Source organism: Gymnogyps californianus, chromosome 1, assembly GCF_018139145.2.
Source record: "Gymnogyps californianus isolate 813 chromosome 1, ASM1813914v2, whole genome shotgun sequence".
Lineage (NCBI taxonomy): Eukaryota > Metazoa > Chordata > Aves > Accipitriformes > Cathartidae > Gymnogyps > Gymnogyps californianus.
This window is the reverse complement of record NC_059471.1, coordinates 17,167,582-17,193,505: the sequence shown is the minus strand read 5'-3', so window position 1 is coordinate 17,193,505 and position 25,924 is coordinate 17,167,582. Positions and strand designations below refer to the sequence as shown.

The 25,924-nt window shown below is 43.6% G+C and overlaps 1 protein-coding gene across 1 annotated transcript in view; it reads left to right on the top strand.

Moving 5' to 3' along the window:
* The first annotated feature begins 267 nt into the window (after positions 1-267).
* The window catches only part of GUCY1A2 (guanylate cyclase 1 soluble subunit alpha 2), a 162,226-nt gene continuing 136,569 nt past the window's right edge, over positions 268-25,924 (top strand). Inside the window, exons 1-3 of the mRNA XM_050905388.1 lie at positions 268-540; positions 17,261-17,322; positions 21,468-21,589. Of these exons, the coding sequence (XP_050761345.1) occupies positions 268-540; positions 17,261-17,322; positions 21,468-21,589 (457 nt within the window). The remainder of the gene's footprint in view (positions 541-17,260; positions 17,323-21,467; positions 21,590-25,924) is intronic.

Genomic DNA, 25,924 nt, shown 5'->3' with positions numbered 1-25,924 from the left:
CGCCGCTTTAAAGCCTCCCGGCGCGGCGCCGCGCAGCACCCGCGCTCCCCCGGCCGGGCGCGGCGAAGCGCGGAGCCGGGCAGCGGCGCCGAGGGGCGCGGGCTGCGCCGGCCGCGGCGCGGCGCCTCCGCCGCCGCCTCCCGCCCAGGGGCACTCGCGGCCATGCGAGGCGGCCGCCCCCGCGGCCGCGCGGCTCGGTGCTGCCCGCCGCGGCTGCCCGCCGCCCCGCGCTGAGCCGAGCCGCCGCCGCCGCCGCCCCGCGGCACCATGTCCCGGCGCAAGATCTCCTCGGAGTCCTTCAGCTCGCTGGGCTCGGACTGCCCGGAGACCAGCCCCGAGGAGGAGGGCGAGTGTCCCCTGTCCCGCCTCTGCTGGAACGGCAGCCGCAGCCCCCCCGGCCCCGCCGACACCTCCTTCGCCGCCGCCGCCGCCGCCGCCGCCGCCGCCGCGGCCAGCGCCGGGGCGCGCCGCGCTCCGCGCCGCCGGCGGGTCAACCTGGACTCGCTGGGCGAGAGCATCCGCCGCCTGACCGCCCCCGCGGTGAGTGCCCCGCGCCCGCGGAGCGCCGCGCCCGGCCCCGGCCCTCCCGCGCCGCGCAGACCCCGCGCGGCTGCCGGCGGCTGCTCCGCGGCGTCGGCGCTCTGTCGGGAAGGAGGCGGCGGTGCCCGCGCCCTCCTCCCGGGCGTCCCCGCGGGGCCGCCGGAGCCCCCTGCCCCGCCGTGGCCGCCCCGGCTGCGGGTTGCCGGCCCCGCAAACCTGCGGGAGTAAAGATCTCGGCAGCCCGGCGCTGGAAATCGGGTCGGGAGGCAGAAATACGCGCAGCTGCCGGTTTAGCTGGGTTTATCATTTCCGCCGAGTCCCCTTTCGAATTAAAAGAAAATCGTAAAATCATAAAGCGCTTATCACTAGCTGGTACTAGCAACATTTTTTAATAAAAAGTTACATCAATATGATGCATGGCATGCACATTCTCCCTTCACCACGGAGAAGACGTGAACTTCGTACGTTTGTAGGGCTTTCCCATACTGAACAAGGTAAAAAAAAAAGTTTCGACTTTGCGTTCGGAAAATATTTCAGCAACAGATTTCCCTGTGCCTCCCAGATATGCTGACATTCCTGAGAGATCAGTTTCTTTAAAGTGTACTTTGAAATCCATGGCTTATGATTATCTGGATAGCTACACCTGTAGTTGAGAATCGATGAAGCATTGCGTATGCTAAAATAAGGAGTGAATTTGGGTAGAACCCGTAACGTGTGCTGGTATCGCTTTGTAAGACTGAAATCAATGGCTCAGGAGTTCTGGTAGATTCATGTAAAATAGAAGGTTCTTCTCCAACCTTTCTGTTACGATTGTGCTATGCTCCTATAAATACCTCTGTGACCATCACTAAATTTTCCTCATAAAGTTTCAGCTGCAACTGAATGCTTGTTTGGTCTCTGAGATGCTTTAACGTGTTAAGGTATAAAACATTAATTGCAACAAGTAGTCTTAATCTGTAAAACAACTGTATCTGCTGTTGTGGCATTGGATCATCTTTTTGCGTAATGTTATCCAGCTTTGGAAATTAATTACGAGTCTCATCACCATCAGCTATCAGTTTGCCTTGGTTTTAATATACTCTTTTCTGTTCGGTGTTTCTTGAACTGGCTAGATAGGAGTAGACAAGCTGTTTTATGGGAGAAGTCAGCAGTGCATTACATAGCTAATAGCCATCCAATTTCAGTTAAGACTTTTCTTTCCCATTGATTTTGTCCCTCTCCACTGGGAATCTGGTCTTGTAATGCTGATATTAATAGATGATATCTCAGGTGACCTGTCTTGTTTTAGTACAAAAAAAAATGAAGCTATTTAATTTGATAATAATACAACAGTATAATTAGAGCATGTGTTACCCAAAATATTTGAAGTATTCTGAAGTAGCTCAGTGCAGTATTTTTAGATAACCTTAGTATTTGTATTTTCCCAGCTTTGACTGTTACCTCCTGTATTAAGTTGCTGTAAAAGACAATTAGAGTTTTACAGCTTCGATGAATTGTTGAATTTGTTTTCAAAATAAGCACATTCTTTGAATTAAGAGATGAGGAAAACTTTGATAGATCTTATAGTCTTCTTTCCTTCCTGCTCTCAGAGAAATTTCATTTAAGAATGCAAAAATTTCATCCAACCTGGTTTTGATGTCCCAAACAACAGCTTCCATGGTTTCCTTGGGAGGTAATTATAGCAACCCTTATTGCTGGAAATCTGTGTTCTTTTTAAATTTTAATATGGGATACATATTGCTTAAAATTTCCCTTTTTATCTTGGCATCGTAACTAGTGCTTCACTCCCATCTTACACACTTTGGCATAAATTAATGTGATTAAGTCTAAAAAGTCGTGTTGTCACTGTCCTGGTATAAGAAAAGAATCAAGTCCCCTGTATTTTCATTTTTCACTCTGAGAAATCACTGTTCAGGTGCATTGTTATTTTGGTGCATTCTTTTCTTACTGAAAATCTGTTCTGTGATACTGAATATATGCCTTCTTGCAGCAAGTCAAGTTAACCATATGTCTAACACTTTGATTATTTTCACACATCTGCTAATATAAATCAGGAATAACTTTCATTAGAAGTAAAAAAAAAAAACTTTGCCTATAAAATTAGTGTCAAATGGGACTCCTTTCCATTATTTGTAAAATTAAAAGGCAAGTCTGAAGGGTGCATTGATATATGTTCTTTCTGAACAAAAAGCTTTAATACTTTTACTATAGATGTAGATATATCTTCATTCCATGATACTATAGATATGGGTCTCTGTTAAATATATAAACATATATTTAAGTACATACGAGTGTGTGTGAATGTATATATTATATGTATTGCCTGCAATGGCTTAATGTTTTCCTTTCCAACATGAATGCAGCAGCAATTTGTCCCCATCCCAGTGCTGAACACTTTCAAAGTTGAAGGATGCTACAGGTTCGTGATGTTTATACTAAGCCTTAATTTAGTGCTTTCCTTCGGCGATGGCTAGGATTGAAATACTGAGTAAAATATTTTTTTGCGTTTTCACTGAGGAAAAATTCTCTCTGTGTGTTTAACACTACTGTGGCATGCAGAGAGATCTCGGGGGTGATGTTGTTTCAATGTGGCGGTAGCACGGGCTACCGAGAGCTGCCCTGGGGATGTGGAGAGCCTCAGACTGAGCAGGAAGGAGTATCCAAGGGGCAAAGGAGCTGAGCAAGAGCTGTGACCGTGGGGCAGAGCGGCAAGAAGGCTATGCAAGCAGGCTAGGTCTTATGAGTGGTAGCACAAAACTGTGTGTGAAAATATTAGTATCGCCTGTGCAATGTATTCATGAGTTAGTACAACTCTACTAACTGTCAATAGAAAGAGATTCTGTAGAGTAAAATGCAGTAATGAAGTATTTGAGATATTTTATGCTAAAATATAGTGAAAAGAAGTTACTGCATTTTGTATCACTTGTAAGCTTGGTCTCAAGTTTAGCTGAGTGTGACTTTGCATGAATACTTTTTGTGGAACTGTGGGAAAAAATTAAAAAGTTACAGCGTTTAATCCAACCCATTCTGCTTGCTCCTGGAGAACAGCTTCTAGCACTTTCCAGCACACGTGATTTTCCAACTTTTCTCTTACATACATTTTCAGAGATTTTCTTGCAATGGTTATAGTAGAGGATGTAGGAGTCTGATCCTCAATCAGCACAGGGTCATCTTATGTTCCTGTGGGTTCCTAAACATTTGCTGACATGCCTGGATGGCTGAAGGATGGACACTGTTCATCTGGAACTTGCTTACCCCAAACTCTCTATTTTTTTAACAGCCAGCACTAGGCAGATGATAGGGCTCACCTCCCACCAAAACAGCTGCATATTTTGGAGAAAAGTATGTGGTGATCAGAAGATGAGCACACCTCCATATGTACCCTACTGTTGGCATTTGTGAGTAGGGTGTGCTGGGGAAGGTTAGGGAAGCAGGGTGCACCAGGAAGGCAGAGCAGCGGCAATGCAAGAAGAGAGGCAGCTTTTTGTCACAGTTGCACTCAACAAACTCTGCATGTACTGAACATCACATCGAGTTGCTCCCCTGTTGCCCCCCAAAGTACCATTTTGCTGAGTGAGCAGGAGCACTGACAGCAGGAGGGTTGAGGCTCTCCCAGCAGCCAGGCACAGCCGGATGCCGCAGCTGGGGGAACCGTGCCCAGCCAGGGCTGTGCTCAGCACCTGAATGTGGAGATGGTATTTTGTGGGACCAAACTTAGCTGCTCAGTGCAATAAACCCTGGACATTGCACACATTCAGCTCTTGTGACTCCTTTATCTCACGAGATCATGGCCAGCAGTGCTCCATGATTATTGCCCCATGTCTGGCTCTGCCCTCTCACAGCCTTCATCCCTGTGATGTCCCCGCAAAGCTGAGCCCGTAATTGTGTAGGCAGCCCCTATCCACTCTAACATGTTCCTAAATCATGTTCCTAAATCATGTTCCTGACTGGGCAGAGATGTCCCTTCTCTCCTCCTTCATCTGAACCACTATCAAAGGATCTTTGGTTACCTACTCTATCAGAGAAGTTTGGAGCTAGATCCAGCTGCTGTCAAAGCTAATAGGTGCCCTTCTCACTGGGCTGAGTTTAGGTTTTTGGAGATAAGTAATAAAATGCTGGGAACCTAGTAGGGACGTTGATTTATGACCTTGTTTTTAAGAAATCAACTGCAATATTTGTATGTACATCACAAGCAAATTTAGCGATATATTTTTCGTGTGATTCCAGCTTTGTTGTTGTGTTTCATTTTAAAGGATGAATTTTACACCCACAATGATATAAATTTTGATTAATTATAACTAGAGATGATGATACTATATGGTATTCATTATCAACATAAATTTTTCTGCCTTTAAGAGCTCTGCTATGTGGGAATGATTTCCTGGCACCAGTGGACACAGTTTTATTCTGTAGAAATGCCATTTAGTATCTTACTGAATTCCAGTTCCTTGCAGCAATTTTCACATTTGCTCCAGTTCTATCTTGACTTGTATCCAATACCAGGCTGAAAATAGAATCAAAATCAGAAAAAAATAATTTGTCACTGATTTGAGAAGTCAAATACTGTGCTCCCATCTAAGGGGCATGGACTACCCTAAAGGAGCTGAGAGTGACTGGGCATGCATTCAGAGGAGACTGTGTACCCCGAAGCGCTGTACTGAACTTTCTGGCAAGAGAATTACAGCATGACACAGCATTAAACTGACTTACAGTTCCGTTTGATTTTATTTTCTGAATGGGCTATGTAACGCATCTCTTGAACTATAAACATTATTAAGTGAAAATCGCTTCTGATATACTTTTCTGTTCATTCAGAATTATTCCTGCTATTCTTTAAAGGCCCAATTGAAGGCACATTAAAGTAAGAACATTTTTTTCCTATTTAAGTTGGGAAGCTGCTACTGGCTGCTGCCAAATAGTTTGAATTTAAGAATTGTCTTTTTGAATACAGCCTTTTTCCTGACAGTGGGAGAAAAGTGAACCTACAGACAGTTGTTTAGGTTAGCGGGTAGGCTGTTACTTACGTCACAGAACTGCTGTAACTTCAAATTGCTTAATTGCAAGTGAATCCTCCAGTGAGCGGAGGTGGGGTTTTGGTGGAGAAGTTGCAATATAGCAGCTCAAATCGAACCCGGCTCCATCAAGAACCTCTACCACTTACTCTCAAGGAATAACTACTCTTTTTAGTAGCAATAACAAGTTGTTGCTGCTAGCAGGAGAGGTAACAAATTGATTTTTACATGAGATTTTGAAAAAATTTTGCACAACTATTCTGAGCTCCTTATGACTCACATTAACCCATCAGGTATATATAAGCTTTACTGTTGTAGGAATGACTTCTGCCTATCTTTCTGAATGAAGTAAGGTAATGTCAAATGATAACCATATCAGGAGTGTGATGAGCTTATTCACTTAATAGCCCAGGCTGGATGAGCTTTATGTGAGTAACATCCTTCTCAGGAATGATGGTGTGAAGGAAAAAAAGCATGAAAACGGTGAAGAAAGGCACATCCCATGAGAAACTCCTAATTTCTAATTCCAACAGGTAAACAGGATTAATTTTTTTAAAGTATGATAAAATCAGACTTTTGCCCAGTATCTTTCAACTTAACAGAGAGAAAAGCCATTTATACACAAGATCACACGAGCAGTCTGTAGCCAGTCAATCTGCTGTTTCACAGCACGGACTGGAGCTGTGGTGTCTTAAACAGGAACATTCTGGAAAATGTTATCAATATGAGCATCACGCTGGGTTTTCTTTGTCTTGTTCGGCAGTTTAACATCTCATGCAAGGGAACTTCAGCCTCAGCAAATAAAATATTAAAAAAAATCAGTTTAGCTGCACCGGAGGCTCTGCAGCATTGTGTTGACCTTGATGAAATTTTATTTAGGATGAGTTTGAATATTTGACATCTAGTGCTTAGACCGATCATAGTAATAGTCGCTTTCTTAATGTTTGTATAGTTCCAAGCTGAAATCTTCACTTCCCTACAGTGCTTGGAAAAGAACGTGTCTTGGAAACATCCATACATTGCAGACTTCTTTGCTGCCTGGAAGCAGAGAGTGTATCCCCGCTGGGAATCAGGCCTGCCCACAGGCAGATCTCAACTGCTGGCCGACAAACCAGAGTGTGGCAGCACCAGTGTTCATCCCACAAGATTGATCTCACTTGTTTTGCACTTCTCTGCCTCTCCCCTGGCTGAAGTGTTCAGGTGCAAATAATAGAGAAAGATGTTGTAAAGTAGAAGGGAATGTTATGATCATCAATATATGCCCCTAAGTAGCAGTGTGCAGTTATGGCTACATCAAAATGAGGGTGAATGTCCTTCATTTGCAACTGCTTGAGCAGAGACAGTTACCACTTCACAGCAGTCCGGTGTGCTGCTGGTGAAACATATAATATTAACACAGAGAAAAGCCCTCTCTTTCCTTCTACCTCTTGTGCTAACGTTAAAGGCTGTTATACAATGCTTTGAGCAAAAGAAATCCTTCCATCTCACACCCAAATTCTTTCTACATGTGTCTGCTTGCTAACTCTCAAACTAAGTTTCAAAATGAAGACAAAAAAATCTGTGGTTTGTCTATAGGTCTCAAAGGGATAAGCATCTTTGCAGCTCTGCATATGAAATTACGTCCAGTTATACTGAGGAAATTGGGTTTGTTCTATCCCAGCAGAACAAATTCCTTGAGAAGGACTGACATGTAAAGCCTTTCATTTCCTATCTGTCTGCTAGAGTAGCACTGATCATTTTATGCAGCAGATGTGAGTTGCATTAAAAGATGAACAGGTAGCATTAGCGGTAGATAATCTGTTATATTCTCACCTACTGAATACATTCTTTCTGCAGCACAGAACAGATCGCCTATCCATTCCTAACATGGCTGAAATTCAAAGAAAGATGAACAAAGTGATCCCAGCCGGTATTATAATGGATAGCACCCTGAGATATTTATCCTTCACCGTCAAGGAGTTAGACTGGATGATCTAATAGGCAATTTCCATCCGTAATGTCTGTGATTCTTCTAGTTGAAAGGCAGCTGGGGATGCAGGACTTATAATTTCTAATTATTATTTAGCTCTGCTTCATTTCGTCAGAGTGTTTGCATTGTTATTGCCATGAGATAGTATGGGGTAAAATTCTTAGTCTCAATGTTATTTATTAAATTAAGGTATTTTCTCTGACGTGCACAAGTATTTCTTTGTGAAGAGTACCCCAGTTTGCATGAAATGAGGAGCAGAATGGTCTCAGGTTTAGGTGCCAGGTAGTACTGAGCTCAGGCGCTGCACCCTCACCCGGTCCTGTCCAGATCATCGTGAGCTGGTGTGGGGCAGCTTGTTTTGCCTCGCGCTGTCAGTCGTCCTGCTCTGGATCCCCGAACAGTCCCCTCCTGGGGATTCTGCATCTTCCTCTCTTGATACCAAATCTGGTGCTAGTCATGGAGGTCTGCAAGCAGTTGGTGCTTTTATCTAAATCACAAACTTCTGGAATCAGGAAGCTGGTTTTCAGGAAGAAAAAAATACTTTTTTAGCTCATACAGTTAGAAAAAAATGAGTGCACTCTAAAGGTTCAGAAGCTAGAGAGTAAAAATATATTTTTTTCCTGATTTTGTTATCAAAAGCACTATTAAACCCCCCAAAATGATTTTTTTTTTAAATTTTCAAATAATTGCTTACGTTGCGGCTCTGCTTCTCCATTTCTGATTTCTGTCTGTGCCCTGTCATTCCATTCTTCAGCTATTGGGCAGGGGACAGGGAGGGATCCTGGCTGTGCAGGACCTGCAAGGACCTGCTAGGGAGCCTTCCTCCTTTCTGCATCATCAGAAAATTGTCGGATGCCAAAGGAGCCTTCCTTTTCTTTTTCAGTTCTGCTTTTCACTACTTGCAGCAATTTCAATGCATATCTCCCCACTCCTGGCATTTGGGGATGTTGATAAATGTTTGTCTTCGGCTGGAGCCTTGATTCTTTGTTTATGGCCTCTTTAACATCAATATTTTGGTGACCAGAAGGACAGGGAAAGAACAGTTTTCCACTGCTTTCATGATCATGGGCTAAATATTAAAAAAACCCAGACTGGATGTGAAAATTACTATTTTGCCATTTATTTCCTTCCGGATGGGCCAGGTGCACACCTACTCATGTGTGCTTAGAGACCTGTAATCACCTATGCACAAAGACTTGACTAAAATTGGTTCTGAAATACAAAAAAAGAAATGTTTTTCATTAATGAATGATCACCAGCAGTGAAGCCGGCAATTAAAGTCTTACACATCTCCTGAGTTAGTGATTGAACACTACAAATTTGAAGCATGTAAAACTTTCAACATCGAAGTGCTGATTGGGCTGAGGTCTGTGGTAGCTTGCCTCTCCGTATGCAGAAGTGCGGATTCCTCTAGGAAGGACTTTGCAGCTCCCCAGGGCACAAGAGTCTGGAGGAGCCCCCTGACCCGACAGACTGCCTCGAAGAAATTCTGATAGAAGCAAAGTGGTTTCTAGCTGAGCCTATTATGCTCTTCAGTGCTTCAACTTTCATGTTTAAAATTTTAAGCACTCAAGTTTTTAAGAGCATGACTGCTGAAGCACTTCTGAGGCTCAGCTAGGAGCCACTTTTAGCTTTTACCAGGAAAAATCTTTGAAGCTTTGTTAGGGTTAAGGAGAAACTGTCTGTGTACCTGGCTGCTCTCTTGGCTCGGACCTCCCTGTTCCATACAGTCCCTTTCTTCTCTAATTCTATCTGGTTATCTTAGGATGCAAAAGGAATGAGATGGAGAATTTGAAACTGCATTTATGTAAATTTAGACTGAGTCATCTGGGATACTGTGTTCAGTTCTGTCACCTCAGGGTGGGGTTTGTCTGTCCTTACTTAAACATTTAAAAGATGTCTAAGTCTAAAGCAATCACTCAACATCTTTTCTAGACAAAAGAAAGAAATGGGTATTTCTAAAGACTGAGTCCTCAGGCATGTATTAGATGCCAACCGTAGGATGAAATGAATCACTTTGGGTGCCTACAGTTGGGCAGATGAGCCCTACTGTTTATTTTTGAAGGTGTTGCAATCAAATGAAAGACATTTCAGAGGCAACAGAAAATGGCTAGGGAATAGGCTAAAGTCTCTGTCCTCTGAGAAGATTGGAAAGCTTATGTTTGATTGCCTTAGGAAAGACATTTATAACAAGGGATGCAATTAAAGTGGAAGTCCTCTCCCCTTTGTCTCCAAAACTGGAGGCAATGAAGTTAAAAGAAGGGAAAATTAAACTCAAAAAAAGAAAAAAAATTTGTGCACAATGTTTAAACTGGAATCCTTTTTCAAAGGAAGTTGTTTGAGTTAAAAAACCTGGAATACTTCAAGTTCATTCAGACAAATATCTTCATACAGATTTTCTCCAGTTAGTCATAAAAGTGCTTTTGAAGAGCTATTACTCCTCTAGCTTCAGGTCTTGAACCAGTTTCGCACTACTGCAGCGCAGGGTCAGATCTAGCAAGAAGGGCAGATTTCTCTACAAGTGCATCCTGCAAACAGTAGCGGCTGGCGGAGTCACAGCGGCTGTCATGGCAGGGCTGCCACGATCAGGATTGCTGCCTGCTGGTGTGCAACAGTGGTGTGCTCTGGTTATAGCACTGAGGTGCCAGGTGGAAGAGCTGTAGTAGATAGTGACCAGGCTGTACGCATCAGGGAGGATGGACAGGTCTTTCCAGAGGCCCTGCAGAGCCAAGAACCTGAGCCGCATGTTGAAAGGAAGGAGGGAAAAATAGAGATAACCCTTGAGGGTCAAGGGTGGAAACTCCTGAGATGGAGGAGGCTGGAGGTTTGTTACTTCTGACAACACAACTAAGGCCCCTTTTCCACCTGTGGTTCAGCAGTTACAGAGTAGGTACAGTGCCCTGGGAAGATGTGGGAGAGATGACCTCCCTTGGGATGAGGCATCAGGGCCAGCTGAGCCTCAGCCCTTAGAGGCTTCAAGAAAAGGAGGGTGGTAGGTATCAGAAACTCTCTCCTGAGGAGACGGAGGCACTCATCTGCCAGCCTGCTTTGCTACCTCAGGAGGTTTGCTGCCTGCCAAGAGCTTGGACATAGTGTTGCAAAGAGGCTGCCAAAGCTTGTTTGTCTCTTGGACTATGACCCCTGCTGGTCATCCATGTGGGCACCAGTGATCCAGCCAGGGGAGACCTTGAGTATATCAGGAGTGACTACACGGCTTTGAGTGCAAGGGCAAAGGGTGTGGGTGCCTAGCTGGTGTCTCCTCGATCCTGCTGGCGAGGGGGAAAGGCTCTGGTTGGAGCAGACACATCTAGTAAGGCAGTCCCTGGCTGTGTGGCTTTGGTCTTCATGGGCATGAAGCACTCTCCGAGGAGCAAGGACTGCTGAGCAAGAATGGCATTCATCCGGCAAAGTGGGGTGAGGGCGTCTTTGCTAACAGACTTCACAACCTTGTGAGGAGGGCTTTAAACTACGGTTGTTGTTGTTTCGTCCTCTGAAGAGAAGGGGTAGCAGTGAAGAAGTATCAGGGGAACAACAAGATGGAAGAGGCTCTTATGCTCACCTCATGAAAGCAGCATGACTGGGAGCCCAGGTCAAGTGCCCGTGCCCAAACGCAGGCAGCATGGGGAGCAAACAGGTGGCATTAGCCATCCCCATGCTGTGACTGAGCTTGGACCTCCCGTGGGATTGCACACATCCTTGTGTGGAATGGCTCTCAGGATGGGAGTGCTGCAGAAGAAGGACACAGGCTTTTCAGGAAGGATGGGCTGGGAAGGTGAGGAGCAGGAGCTGCGCTCTATGCAAAGAGGTGGCAGCAGTGCGTGGGCAGTTCCCTTTGGACAGAGCAAGCGGCCCAGAGTGTGAGGGTCAGGAGCAGAGGACAGATCAGCAGGGGTGATGAGGTGATATGTTTGCTACACACTGGCTGGTCAAGAAGTGAAAGTAGAGGAAGCCTTTAGATAGCTGGATGACGACTCAAAATGGCAGGCCTTGGTACTCATGGGGGACTGCAGCCAACCCAAAATCCACTAGAAGGGCAATAGGTCTGAGCACAAGCAATGCAGGAGATTTTTGGAGTGTGCTGAAGACAATTTCTTAATGCAGGTTATCAGTGAGCTGACAAGGGGGGGATACTCTGCTGGAGCTATTCCTCACAAACAAGAACTGCTTGAGGGCAGCCCTGGCTACAATGATTATGAGATGCTGGATTTCAAAACACTGAGAGAAGTGGGAAAGACAAATCAGTGGAATCACAATCTCATATTTCAGGAGAGCAGGTTTTGGCTTCTTTTAGCTTCATAGATCTTGGCAGGATCCAATGGGCAACTAGCCTGTAGGGTAAATGGGCATAAGAAGCTGGTTGATCTTCATGGAACCTTTGTCACTCTCCTCAAAGCACAAGAACAGTTCATTTGCTCAAATGCAAAAAAAAAGGTGTCTACAGAAGTTGGAAGCAGGGATGGGATGCCCTGGAGGGATATTGAGGCATTACCTGAGCATGCAGGGATGGAGATACGGAAGCATCCCAGTCATGGCAATCAGGGGACATACTTGATGACTAGAAAAAGGCAAATGTCACACCCCGCATCAAGAAGGACAAGGAGGATCCAGGGAACTAAAGACCAATCAGCCTGACCTCAGTACTTGGACAGGTTATAGAGCAGATCCTTTTGGAAGCTTTTTCTTAGCACAAAAAAGGACAAGATGATGGTGTTTGGGAACAGCCAGGCCAAATTTTACCTCTTTATTCTCTTGCCATGGTTTAACGCCAGCTAGCAACTAAGCACCACGCAGCCGCTTCCCCCTCCCCGCTCCCACTGGGATGGGGAGGAGGGGAAAAAAAAAAGGTAAAACTTGTGGGTTGAGATAAGAACAGTTTAATAACTAAAGTAAAATAAAATATACTACTAACTAAGAATAATATAATAATAATAATGATAATAATAATAATTGTAATGAAAAGGCATATAACAAAAAAAAGAGAGAAATAATACCCAAGAAAAGACAAGTGATGCACAATGCAATTGCTCACCACCCGCTGACCGATGCCCGAGCAGCGATTCGTGCCTCCTGGCCAACTCCCCCCAGTTTATATACTGGGAATGACGTTCTGTGATATGGAATATCTCTTTGGCTAGTTTGGGTCAGCTGTCCCAGCTATGCTTCCTCCCAGCTTCTTGTACACCAGCTTGCTGGCAGAGCATGGGAAACTGAAAAGTCCTTGGCTTAAGATAAGCGCTCCTTAGCAACAACTAAAACATCAGTGTGTTATCAACAGTATTCTCACACTAAATCCAAAACACAGCACTGTACCAGCCACTAAGAAGAAAATTAACTCTGTCCCAGCTGAAACCAGGACATCCCTTTAACACCCTTTACACACTTTTATGCTCTTTACTGAGGATGAATTGTGCCTGACCAACCTGACTGACTTCTGTAATGAGATGACTGGCTCAATGGATGAAGGGATGTTGTGTACCTTGATTTTAGGAAAGTCTTTGGCGTGGTCTTCCGTAGTGCCATTAGACCCAAACTGGTGAGATACGGACTGCTTAAGTGGATGATAAGGTGGATGGAATATTGACTGGACCTTAGGACTCAAAAGGTGGCCATCAGAGTCACAAAGTCGAATTAGCAACCAGTTACCTCTGCATATCCCTCAGGGATTGATACTGGGGCCAGCAGAGGACTACCAGAATGGCCAGGGGATGGAGCACGTGACATCTGAGGAGAGGCTGGGGGAGCTGTGTCTGTTCAGCTTTTAAGAAGAGACAGCTTTTGGGGGTATCTTGTTGCAGTCTACAGCTGCTCGATCAGGTTGTGTAGAGAAGATGGAGCTAGACTTTTCACAGGGGTGCACAGTGGAAGGATGAGAGGCAACAAAGCTGGAAGACGGGAAGTTTCAAATCAGTATTAAAAAAAATAAAAATTGTCACGAGGATGTTCAGACACTGGCACAGGTTACCCAGAGAGGTTGTGGGATTGCCATCCTTGGAGACACTCAAAACTTGTCTGGAGAAGGACCTGAGCAACCAGTTGTAACTCAAATTACTTTGAGCAGGAGGTTGGACTAGAAGACCTCCAGAGGTTCCTTCAAACCTGTATGATTCATTGATTCGGTCATTTTTTACAATTTATTCTGACACATTAGGGTTAGCCATGGCCTGATGTCTGGATTCAGAATTAATTCAGGGAAGTCCTGTGGCCTCTGCCATGCAAGAGATCAGTCTGAATATCTTCAGTGTTCCATTCTACCTTACATATCATCATTCCAGATGGAGCTTGGATATGATCTGGTAAGGCAATTCTTCGATTTATTTACAGTTAACCATGGCAATACTGGTGTGTCTTAATTCGATTTGCCCTTAGAAACATGAACTGATGTGACTATTCCTTTTGTAATGCATACCAAATATTAGTAAATCATTATAATCAAAATGAATTGTTAACATTTACTGGTTTAGGTAATAGTTGCTATTTTACATTTATATTAAATCTTTCATTTTAAGTGGTCATGAAGCTTTAAAACCTCTCCAGTAAATAAGCACCACTGGGTACCTGCATGGCACAGACTTACATTGCGGTGGAGGAGGTGTATTGTTATAGGCTGTCTTTTGTCTCCCTGAATGGCAGAACTATGCTTCTTGGAGAGGTGATGTGTGTCGTGCTACTAGGAGAAGGTTTAGCTATTTTGTCTCCATCCAGTCTTGCCATTGGATGCAGAAAAGAGGTGGAAATGTTTTCCTGCCCACTCTCTCTCATGGGCAGTGCATAGTCTGTAGTGGAAGAAGTAGTACACCAAACTACCCTTGTAGGCAGCTATAAGCAGGTGTCATATCTCTTCTCTCTGTTCTGTTTAGTCGTGGCCATAGTTACAGAATTACATCTGTAGCAAAATGACATTCACCAGTGATGAAATACAGCAAACTGAGAAGGTGAGCGCAGTGGCTTTTTAACCATGCACAGTAACATGCCGTAATAATTCTTGTCAGAAATGACGAAAGACTTTGTGACTCCTCAGGTCAGTTTTAATACTGGCTATGAGCACATTACATAAAGCTCTGTTTATGACCAGTGTTTTAATTGTAAATCCTATTTTTTGTCTGTTCTTAATTTCTAAGATTTGATAGGAGATGCCAGTGAAAAGGGGTATGAGTTCATGGGGTTGTATAAAATTGTCTGACAACAGCTAGGCAGCTGATGTAGCTTTCAGAAGAGAGTTAACATGGGCTATTTTTTTTCATTCAGCACTGTAAGAGAAGGGAGGTCTACTGATGAAATAAGCTCAGGACTTGGAGGTTGTTTGTATGGTCAAATCTTGAGGTAGTCAAAAGGATTTTTCCCTGGGTAAGGAGTGCAACATCTGTGTGTCAGGCATGAGAAAGGCAAAGGCAATCTGTGGAGGATTGCTCAGGTGTCGTAAGCTGCAAAGCTTCCTGAGAAGACAAAAAGCTATTTTCCTTCCTCTCTGCTGTGGTACCAGATATTGCTGCCTTCCATATGCTTGCTGCAAAAGCACTTTGGGAGAACCAGAAGGGAGATTTAATTTAACAGTCAAACATTCTACCATTCCCTATTTCATGTCAGAGGAGTTGCTGGTGGAGCACTAATGTTCTGTGTGTAGGGAGTGGGGCTGAGGGAAGTGCTGTATGGAGATGGGAGATGGCAGCTGTCTGGACCTCTTTGCTTAAAGCCATTTTGCTTTGCTTCATTGCTAGTGTGGGAAAATACATCTTTTCTATATGTGAAGAATGGATTTTTCCGCCTGCTGAGCACAGGAAAGCTGCTGAATCTCTGTGAGAACATGCCATGAAATATATTTGTAGCCCATCAGGCCTAAGCACTTCAACACCTGCTGTACCACTAAGAAGGAGATAGTTTTTTGATATGTGATGGTTTCATTCATATGGTGCTTCCACTGTGTTTTGCAAGAGAACATGTAACTTTTAATGCCTTTTAGCACAGGAAACTTAGCTCCCACAGAGAAGAGAAGTAATTGTCTGATACAGAATTAACAAAAATCCCGCTTTCAAGGTTTACATCTATTTTGAGCTTATTTTTGTTCATAGAATCATAGAATGGTTTGGGTTGGAAGGGACCTTTAAAGGTCATCTAGTCCAAGCCCCCTGCAATGAGCAGGGACATCTTCAACTAGATCAGGCTCCTCAGAGCCCCATCCAAGGTCAGGCCCTGCCTGACCTTGAATGTTTCCAGGGATGGGGCATCTACCACCTCTCTGGGCAATCTGTTCTACTGTTTCACCACCCTCGTTGTAAAAAATTTCTTCCTTATATCTAGTCTAAATCTACCCTCTTTTAGTTTAAAACCATTACCCTTTGTCCTGTCGCTACAGGCTCTGCTAAAAAGTTCGTCCCCATCTTTCTTATAAGCCCCCTTATACACTTGTTAAGTGCATGCATTTCTACACATTTAAATTCAAAAGGGTAGACACGTTCTTATAGTTCGGTATTAAAAAAGAAATTTTTACAATTGTACAAACCTAGTGCAGACTGGCATACGCTTTTTCATTCCTGTCGTCATCAAAACAGATACCTACTTCTGCAAATTCAGGAGCAAGAGTAGGTAGAAAGCTCAGCTCTTGAACTGCTGAATCTGTACAGCAGTAAGCAAAATCTGAGACTTTCAAAGATGATGGCGGTTTTAGAATGAAATTCCTCTAATTAAGGGGCATTTAAACTATTACTTTCCAAAACAATTAGATGTCTTTTCCAGAAGATAGGGAAATACCAAATATCTCTAAAATTTGAGTGTCTGCTACTGTGAGTCTGATCAAAATATCCCTGTGTGCCTCTGATACAGAAGGAAGGCTTATAAATCCCAATTGCATACCTTTGTCTGACCTCTAGCACCAGGACAAAATGGACAGGTGGAACACCTCAGATTTGGTACAAACGAGACATTTTGGAAGAAAGATGTTTTGTCATAAGTGACTTGGAAAATTCAAAAGAGAATGACATGGATTTCACATTTGCTTTATTTACCCAAAGATCTCTCATGAATTGATTCAAAATAATAAGAATAGCCTCAGCAGCAGTAGTAGTAAGGAAAATAAACATATATATGTACATATGTATTTTGGTCAACAATGTAGTAGTAGTAGTAATAATGCAAATAAACATGTATATGCACATATGTAGTTTGGTGAACACCTATTAAAATGAGATAGCATAGAAATGCTTGAAGCATGTCATGATTTTCTTTTGATGAACTTGAGTTTCCTGATAATTTAAAAGATGACTGGAGAGTCATAGCTTGTCAGGAAAGTAAGCCAAAATAAATTGCGTCTTTATAATATTCTTTAGTACAAAATGCTCTAGGGAGCATACAAAGTTTAAAAACCCAATGCCTTTTCCTGGGGATACTTTAATCACAAAATAATAGCATTTTCTTGCAGACTATTTTAAATTAATTATTTTAAATTAATGAGATAATTGGTGGGTGATAGTTTTTGAGAGCTAATAGTGAAGTGGCTCCTTTGTTATGCACAGCTAGTCTTGTAAGCAGTATTAATTATGTCACATTTTAAAATTCATTCCTATTTAAATGGTGAAGTAACATACAAGGAATGAATAATATTTCATATCCATCGTTGCGATGGGCATCTGGCAGGTAGAAGATGAGGAGGAGCAAAACTGGAGAAAAATAGTGTGTTAAAAGATCTGTTAATTAAACTGTACTATACTTCCCTAATCTTACAATTTTTTTTATTATTCTTCTGTAGCCTCAGACCATTCGGCAAACTCTTCAAAGGACACTGCAGTATTTTGAGCATCAAGTTATTGGGTAAGTGTTAATGTGAGGTAGGGAAAGGTGCATGGTGATATTTTGCTCTATGCTTCCCAAGTCACAGCCTTGCGTAACAAGCTTTTTAATTTTTCTCTCAAATCCTTAGAGATGCTCTGGAGTAACTATACATACTGTGGACGTTAATGATAAACTGCTGTTCAGTCCTGCTTCCATGCAATCCCATCAAAGCATGACCACTCCATTAACAGTAATGTTTCCTATATAAGGAGAATAGGGAATCTTTTTGTAAAAGTATAAGATCTGTTACAATTTGCTTTTCACAGAGCTGACTGAGAATGCTGGAAAAGTTACTTATGCTATGACCTGAGGTCCAAATCTTGCAAAATTCTTCATCAGTGCTTGTTACATGCATACACTGTTACATACTTCCAGGTTTTTGCAGAAGCAGGGCTGAAAGCCACCTCCTAAGAGTTCAATGAGAAAATTAATAGCTGACTGAGGAATAAAAAGAAAGTAATAGCAACTATCATCATGAAAACATAAGGCATTCTCCTATTGATTAAAATAATCTCCTTTCAACCTTTTACTTACCTGCACAAGTATTTTCCTTACCTGTGCAAGTATTTTACTGTCAGATGATAACTTACTTTTCCTAAGAGTCAGAATACAATGGCTGCATGTCTATAGCCATTAAATGGCTATGCCATATGAAAAATGAAGACTGCTGTCCTCTGAATTTAATTACACAGATGTAAGAGATTTTTTTTTCAAGCTGTGTTGAGAATCTTTTTGGAATTTATGACATAGTTTGAAATCTTGGTGCACTGGAGGGAACTGTCCTTGCCTGTTTCTCAATGTTTGGTTAAAATTCACAGGGAGCCCTAGCTTGGTGGGTGATATCTGCAATATTAGCGGTCTGGCTGGCACCTGAGGCAGTGAGGGAGCCGGTCTCGGCAGGTAGTTGTGACATCTGTCATGGGGCAGGCAGGGGGAGAAGCCTTCTGGCTGCTAATTTTTTCAGTTGCTGAAAAAATTGCTTCAAGTCTCACATTAGGAGACTTCAGAGGATGATACAGTGCCTTGAGGAAAGCAAGTGTGCAATAACAATGCGGCTTTTTATTTGTGGCTGCATGTGGCTTAGATGTACTTTTTTTAATGGACAAAGTTTAAAACCGGGACACTCTGAAAACCTGTAGTTCCTGTGACTTATGATACACTGACTCAGTTTTTTGAACATCAGTATGAGTTGATTAAAGTAGCATCTGTCTCTAGTGGATGTCCTATATTTGTCCTGCCCCGTGATTTTTACTGTTGGTACACACTGTGGTGGGTTGACCTTGGCCAGCTGCCAGACCCCTACACAGCTGCTCTGCTCTCTCGCTCCCCCTCCTCAAAAGGACAGGGGGAGAAAATAAGATGAAAAAAGCTTGTGGGTTGAGATAAAGACACTCGTGACTCCTCTACCTCCTCCTGCCCTGAGCGGCACAGGGGAGTGGGGGTTGTAGTCAGTCCATAACAGCTCCTCTCTGCTGCTCCATCCTCCTCACGCTGTTCCTCTGCTCTGGCACAGGCTTTCCACAGGCTGCAGCTTCCTTCAGGGCACATCCACCTGTTCCGGCATGGGGTCCTCCGTGGTCTGCAGGTGGATATCTGCTCCACCATGGTCCTCCACGGGCTGCAGGCCACAACCTGCTTCACCATGGTGTTCACCATGGGCTGCAGGGGAATCTCTGCTCCAGTGCCTGGAGCACCTCCTCCGTCTCCTTCTTCACTGACCTTGGTGTTCACAGGACTGTTTCTCTCAGTTCTTTTCCTCATGCCTCACACCTCCATGAGGTGTTTTGCCCTTTCATAAATTCATTTTCCCAGAGGCGCCACCTGCTTGGCTGAGGAGCTCAGCTGTGCCCTGTGGCAGGGCCACTGGAACCGGCGGTGCCCAGCACGGGGCAGCCCCGGCCTCTCCTCACAGAGGCCCCTGCAGCCCCCCCTGCCAGCACCTGGGCACTGACACCTGATACAACATAAATGTTCATCACATCTCCTGTCCCGGTCGAGATAGATAGAATCATAGAATCATAGAATCATTTAGGTTGGAAAAGACCTTTAAGATCATCGAGTCCAACTGTAAACCTGGCACTGCCAAGTCCACCACTAAACCATGTCCCTAAGCACCACATCTACATGTCTTTTAAATACCTCCAGGGATGGTGACTCCACCACTTCCCTGGGCAACCTGTTCCAATGCTTGACAGCCCTTTTGGTAAAGAAATTTTTCCTAATATCCAATCTAAACCTCCCCTGGTGCAACTATGAGGCCATTTCCTCTCGTCCTATCACTTGTTACCTGGGAGAAGAGACCGACCCCCACCTCGCTACAACCTCCTTTCAGGTAGTTGTAGAGAGCGATAAGGTCTCCCCTGAGGCTCCTTTTCTCCAGGCTAAACAACCCCAGTTCCCTCAGTGTCTCCTCATAGGACTTGTGCTCTAGACCCTTCACCAGCTTCGTTGCCCTTCTTTGGACACACTCCAGCACCTCAGTGTCTTTCTTGTAGTGAGGGGCCCAACACTGAACACAGTATTCAAGGTGCGGCCTCACCAGTGCCGAGTACAGGAGGACGATCACTTCCCTAGTCCTGCTGGCCATGCTGTTTCTGATACAAGCCAGGATGCTACTGGCCTTCTTGGCCACCTGGGCACACTGCTGGTTCATATTCAGCTGGCTGTCAACCAACACCCCCAGGTCCTTTTCTGCCAGGCAGCTTTCCAGCCACTCTTCGCCAAACCTGTAGCATTGCATGGGGTTGTTTTGACCCAAGTGCAGGACCTGGCACTTAGCCTTGTTGAACCTCAGGATCAGAGGTGAGGAGTGGCCATGGTGTCATTCAGGGAGTTGTTGACACTGGCTGAAGAGGCCTGGCTTCCTGGCATGGCAGTGGGGTTGAGCCGTGAGTTTGGGCTCTGGGTCAGCTCGGACAGTGTGTCAGGATGTGACCTCCTGCCAGACACATGGCCTGGCATTGCTGGAGACCTGGAAAGCAGTACAGACCATGCAGCTCACTGCAGAGCACACCAGCAGCCCTTACCACTGGATTTTCCTTGTCTAATATGAGCCCATTCTTCCCAATATGCTTTATTCCATGTGGAGAACCAGTTTCCCTGTTGGGGCGTAACCTCATGCACAGCTCTGAATCCTTTCTAGTCCTTTTCCGCAGGTGCTGGCAACCCAGGTGCTGAGGCGTTAACCACAGGAAGAGTCCAATCCTTAAAACTACTATTCATGATTTATGATGTATAAACAAAGTATGAGAGCATAACAAAACTGTTAATAAAATACTCATTGAAAAAGCTTTTCTCTGTGCATTGAGCTAAATCGATTCTATATTTTTCCCAGTGCATTATCACTCTGCTGCAATATTTTCTTCACTTGTATTCCCTCTTCTGTCCTTATTATCACCTGCATAAAGCTTTGTTTTAAACATAGTTTCAGCTTCTGTTCTGTTTCTGTTGAATTAAGGAAAAACAATCAAGCAAAACTAAATCAAATAATAGAATAATTCAGATAGTAGCTTCTTTCTTGCTGTTCGGACCATAGCTCTGTGCCTTTCATCAGCGGTGGGATTCTTTTTAATTTTTCTTTAACAGGCTATAACACAAACTTTATTCTTGATAGCATAGTGAGTTGCAGCTTGACATCCTTCTTTCTGCTGAGATCTTTTCAGAAGATAATTCACAGAGAAAGCTAGGTTTTATACTTGCAGTACTAATGTAATGTGATGTGGAAGATCTATTATTATTAGATACTCACCATTGCCTCATAAACATCTTGCTTGGAGTTTACTGTAAAGCTTTGTTATAGGCAACACCCCAGTCGGAATGATATATAAGACAGATGTGTACCCTTGCCTCATGCCTCAGCCCTTTGGTACTATTTTTTCCTTGTATCTTCATTCTCATTACAGATAATATTCCAGATTCTAGTATAATACTTGAGATACCCAGGCTACTAATGCAGTGTCATCTGTGTGTGATAATGCATGAAAGGAAAGGGGGTGATGGAGGGGAGAAGAGGGAGGAGACAAGGAAGGCTAAAGGCATCCTTTATCACCACTTCTGAAAGACATTTGTCGACCTTGCATTTGTATAAGGAGATGCTGTAACTTTTTTACTTTTTTTTACTATAGTTACAGGGATGCAGAGAAGAACTTTCACAATATATCAAACAGATGCTCCTATACAGACCGCTCTGGCAATGAAGAAACTGAAGATGTCTCAGGAATTCTCCAGTGTACAGCTAATGTACTTGGTATGTATTTTTTCAAGGGAATTTATTTCCTTTAGTTGGAAGGAAAGTTTACTGACCATCCTAATACCAACAATGAACCAAGGAATTTTTGCTCCAAAAAAGGAAATTTAGGATGTAGGCAGCTACATATCCGTGCACTGTTACTACATTTGTCTCCTTTTCTCCATGTGTTTTGCACCTTTGAGACAATCCAGACTAATTTTTCAGTGGAGTCAGTGGAGGTGTATTGTGTAATACCCAGTGATTAGAGAAGTTTCAAAGGCTTTGAGTCCAAATGGACTTGCATCTGTGCAGACATTGGTCTTGGAATTTTCTCAAGTGGTTTTATAGGGGTTCTACAGAACAACAGATACTCTTATTGTCTATGGGCCTGGTGGATAGAGGGCCTGGGAAACACAGAGCAGGATGTACCTGAGATGTGAAACATTCTGGAAACTAACATTCATATTGAAGAATGCTTGCTGCAATAAACTTTTAGAAATGTTGCATGTCAAGACGATGTCATCCATCACTGAAATGCAACTGTCTTAATAGGTGTCAAAATAAGATAGCTGGCTATTTGCATCCATTCACATGATTTATCCAGCTTATTCTCCTTCCCAAGTTGTTAGTAAACTTTACTGCTTTTCAGTCAGACCTATGTTGCCGCAATCTACCACAAAAGGCAAAAAAAAAAAAAAAAAGGTGCAGAGCTTGACACTGAGAACTTAATTTTTGACTGGGGTTGTTTTAACTGTTTCATTTCTATGAAACTGATCATATTCTTTGTTTTAGAGTAAACTTTACAGATGGAGCTTTAACCACTGGGTGATTGTCTACATTTCACAGGGAACTGTAAGGAGGAATAGTAGTAGCTGCTTTTAAAGATAATTGTTTCAAAGCAGTAATTCCTGATTTATTTGTGATAGTCATTTGCAGTGTAGCAAAGCTGATGTTACACAGCTTTATTTCCAGGACTGTAACAATTGACAATAACTCTTTAAGTAAGTTCTAAGACATGAAGTGTTCTCATATATTAATTGTATGCAATTATGCCGTCTACTAACAAGAAAGTAATAGCAATGTGGTCATGTTGGTTGATGTGAGTTTATCAGTATTATGCGTGTTTGGGCTCAGTTCTGAGGTCAAGTAACCACAGCTCACCCACGTGCAGCACAGCAGCTGAACTGTTGTAGCTGTCTGTGTGCCCGCTGCTATCTAGCATCAGCTGTGGAGCGCTGTCATTTGCCGTCTGCTGCTTTCATGGAGTTTGCAAATGGAGATTTGTTGCCGTCGTTTCTCTGCAGGAAGGGCCCTGGGTGTCCTGGTGGCCAGCAAACGGGACATGGGCCAGTGGCAAGTCCTGGCAGCAAAGATAGCAATAACAGCCTGGGCTGTATGAACAGGAGCAAAGATACAGATCAAAGGGGCTCATTATTCCCCTCTATTCCGTACTCGTTAGACAACATCTGGATTACTGAATCCAATGTTGGGAGCCCAAAACCATGGAGAAGTTGATAAACCAGAGGGAGTTCAGTTGAGGCCCTCGAGATGGTGGGGGCTGGTGTACCTGCCCTGTGAGGAGAGGCTGGGGGAGCTGGGCTTGTTCAGCGTGGAGCAGAGATGGCTTTGAGAGGACCTAACAGCAGCCCCCGGTGCCTATGGGGAGGTCTTCAAGGAGAGGGAGCTGGGCTCTTCACAGTGGTGCAGCATGGGAAGGTAAGAGACAGCGGGCCTAAGTTGAAACAGCAGACGTTCAGACTGGGTATTTTTCCCCGTAAGGACAGTCAGGCAGAGGCACAGGTTGCCTAGAGAGGCAACCTGTGTGCAGTCTCTGCCCTTGGAGGTTTCTAACCCCAACTAGGTACAGCCATGAGCACCCTGGCCTGAATGACCAGGCAACTCATGGGGTCTCTCTCAGCTTGAAAATCTTTCTGATTCTGGCCTAGCTAACATGAAGCAGCTGTTGATACCATGACGACGTTCTTGCTAGTTGAGTACTGAGCTTTTTTTTCTGAAGTTTTATATAGCACTCACAACACTTGGGGCTGTACCTTTTGTAATGTTGAAACTCTCTTTGCTCTTCCATTTGAGGTCTCAGTAGGCTGCTGAAGTTGGGGTGGAAGGCATGAAAGGTGGCATTCTGGTTCATAATAAGTTTCCTTTCAGCTGATAATATACAGTATAAACCTGTGACATTTTTATGGGATTATACAGTTAGAGAGATTTTCTTCAACAGGAGGCACAATGCTGAAATCTGACCTTGTATGATAATTAAAGATGTGATTTATCTTCCATGTCAGGGGAATATGGTAAGGTGATATTCTGCCCACATTGCAGTCTGGACCATTGTATCCTGCTGACTTAAAATCCTTTTGGAGGTATATGCATTGCATGTGTGTCTTTTCTATCTCAAACTGTTAAACAGACTTGGTACACTCTGAAACAGCTAACATGTTCTAGTTGAGAGATGACTGTGTTTCACTGATATTCAAAATGCTTTTTTTTGGTGTCAGGTGCCTTATTCTGCAAGATGCTAGGCGCTGTCAGGGAGGTTCTCAGTGCCTTTAACTGCTGCTGGGAAGAGACAGTACTTGGCACTTTGCACGTTTGGTCATAGAGAGAATTTAGAACAAATAAATATGTCCAGTATTAGTTACCATTTTTTTTTTGTTTGCATTTTAAAATAACTGAATGCTAACTCTCGGAAACAAATGCTATAAGTGATAAGGCAGGACTCATGCAAAGCAAAGACTTCTCCTGTTCATGGGCTGAAGCACCTCTCCTGTGAAGACTGAGAGAGTTGGGGTTGTTCAGCGTGGAGAAGAGAAGGCTCCGAGGAGACCTAATAGTGGCCTTCCGGTACCTAAAGCAGGCCTACAAGAAAGCTGGAGAGGGACTTTTTACAAGGGCATGTAGTGATAGGACAAGGGGTAGTCACTTTAAACTGAAAGAGGGTAGATTTAGATTAAATGTAAGGAAGAAGTTCTTCACTGTGAGGGTGGTGAGACACTGGAACAGGTTGCCCAGGGAGGTTGTGGATGCCCCATCCCTGGAAGTGTTCAAGGTCAGGTTGGATGGGGCTCTGAGCAACCTGATCTAGTGGAAGGTGTCCCTGCCCATGGCAGGGGTGTTGGAACTAGATGATCTTTAAGGTCCCTTCCAACCCAAACCATTCTATGATTCTATGATTCTATGTTATCATGTGCATATTAATATTATAAAAAACCAAATTAGACATTCAGTACTTATTTCACCATGACACAAACTATGTATTCTAAGAAATGAATACTTTTTCATCTTCAGAGTGCTTTTAAATCAATATGTTAGTCCTGGTCTCTTAGCATGGCTGAGTAATGTGCAGCCTGTTTTTTCAGTGGTATCCTCACAGTGCATGTATGTCAGGGGCAGATCGGACTGTTGGGATCACAGCGTAGGGATAATGTCTAGACATTACTGTCTTGGGGAATTATTAAGTGGACTTCATTGAAAATAAGTTTGCAGAGACTTACTCTTGGAAAAGCTCACCTTTTGCAGAGACTTACTCTTGGAAAAGCTCACCTTTTAAAGAATGAATTTGAGTTCATAGCAAAAAAAAATTTTGATGTGAGCAAAACACAGATAATTTAAAAGCAGTACTTATTTCCTTCTTATCTGGGACAGGAACATAAGAGAATGAGCAGTAAAAACAGCTTCTTAATTTTAATTGTAGCTCCTATCACAACAGGTAAATAATTAATGGAGGCTGCGTAATTAATTCTCACATACACAGTTATTTTTCTGGTTGAATAACAATTAGTGAGAGCTGCTTCTATGCAAGAAGGACATAACCACTGGGGTGTGTACCTAGAGCAATTGGCATTGTTGACAGAAGACAAGAATGAATCTGACTGTGATGGAGGCTAGAGAAACTGTTGAACCAAATCTGGCTCTCAATTTATTTATATGAGCAGTAACAGGGACTTGCTGTCTAGGGCTGGAAGAAAGTGTTTTCTTAAAGGTGCTTGGAAGCAACTTCCTGCTCTCTTACCTTAGATAATGCCAACATGACTCACCTCTCCTGACCCTCTAACTGCATCTAAAATAGTCATTTGGTATTCCTTATTCATCAGAAGACAGCAAATGCTGAGATCATTAGTAAGCTTGGAAGATTGTGAGCAGATGCTTTGCACTGTGGTCCTGGTGCTTACACTGCTCACAGGAAAGTGCTGACTGCAAGCTGTATGCTCAGCTCGATGCATGTGATTTATCATGTATGAATACTGGAATTTTCCTCCTGCCAACTCATCAATAAAGTGTGACACCATATTCCTGCAGTGGAAGAACCTGGTTGTCCTCATCTCCTCACTGAGTTGC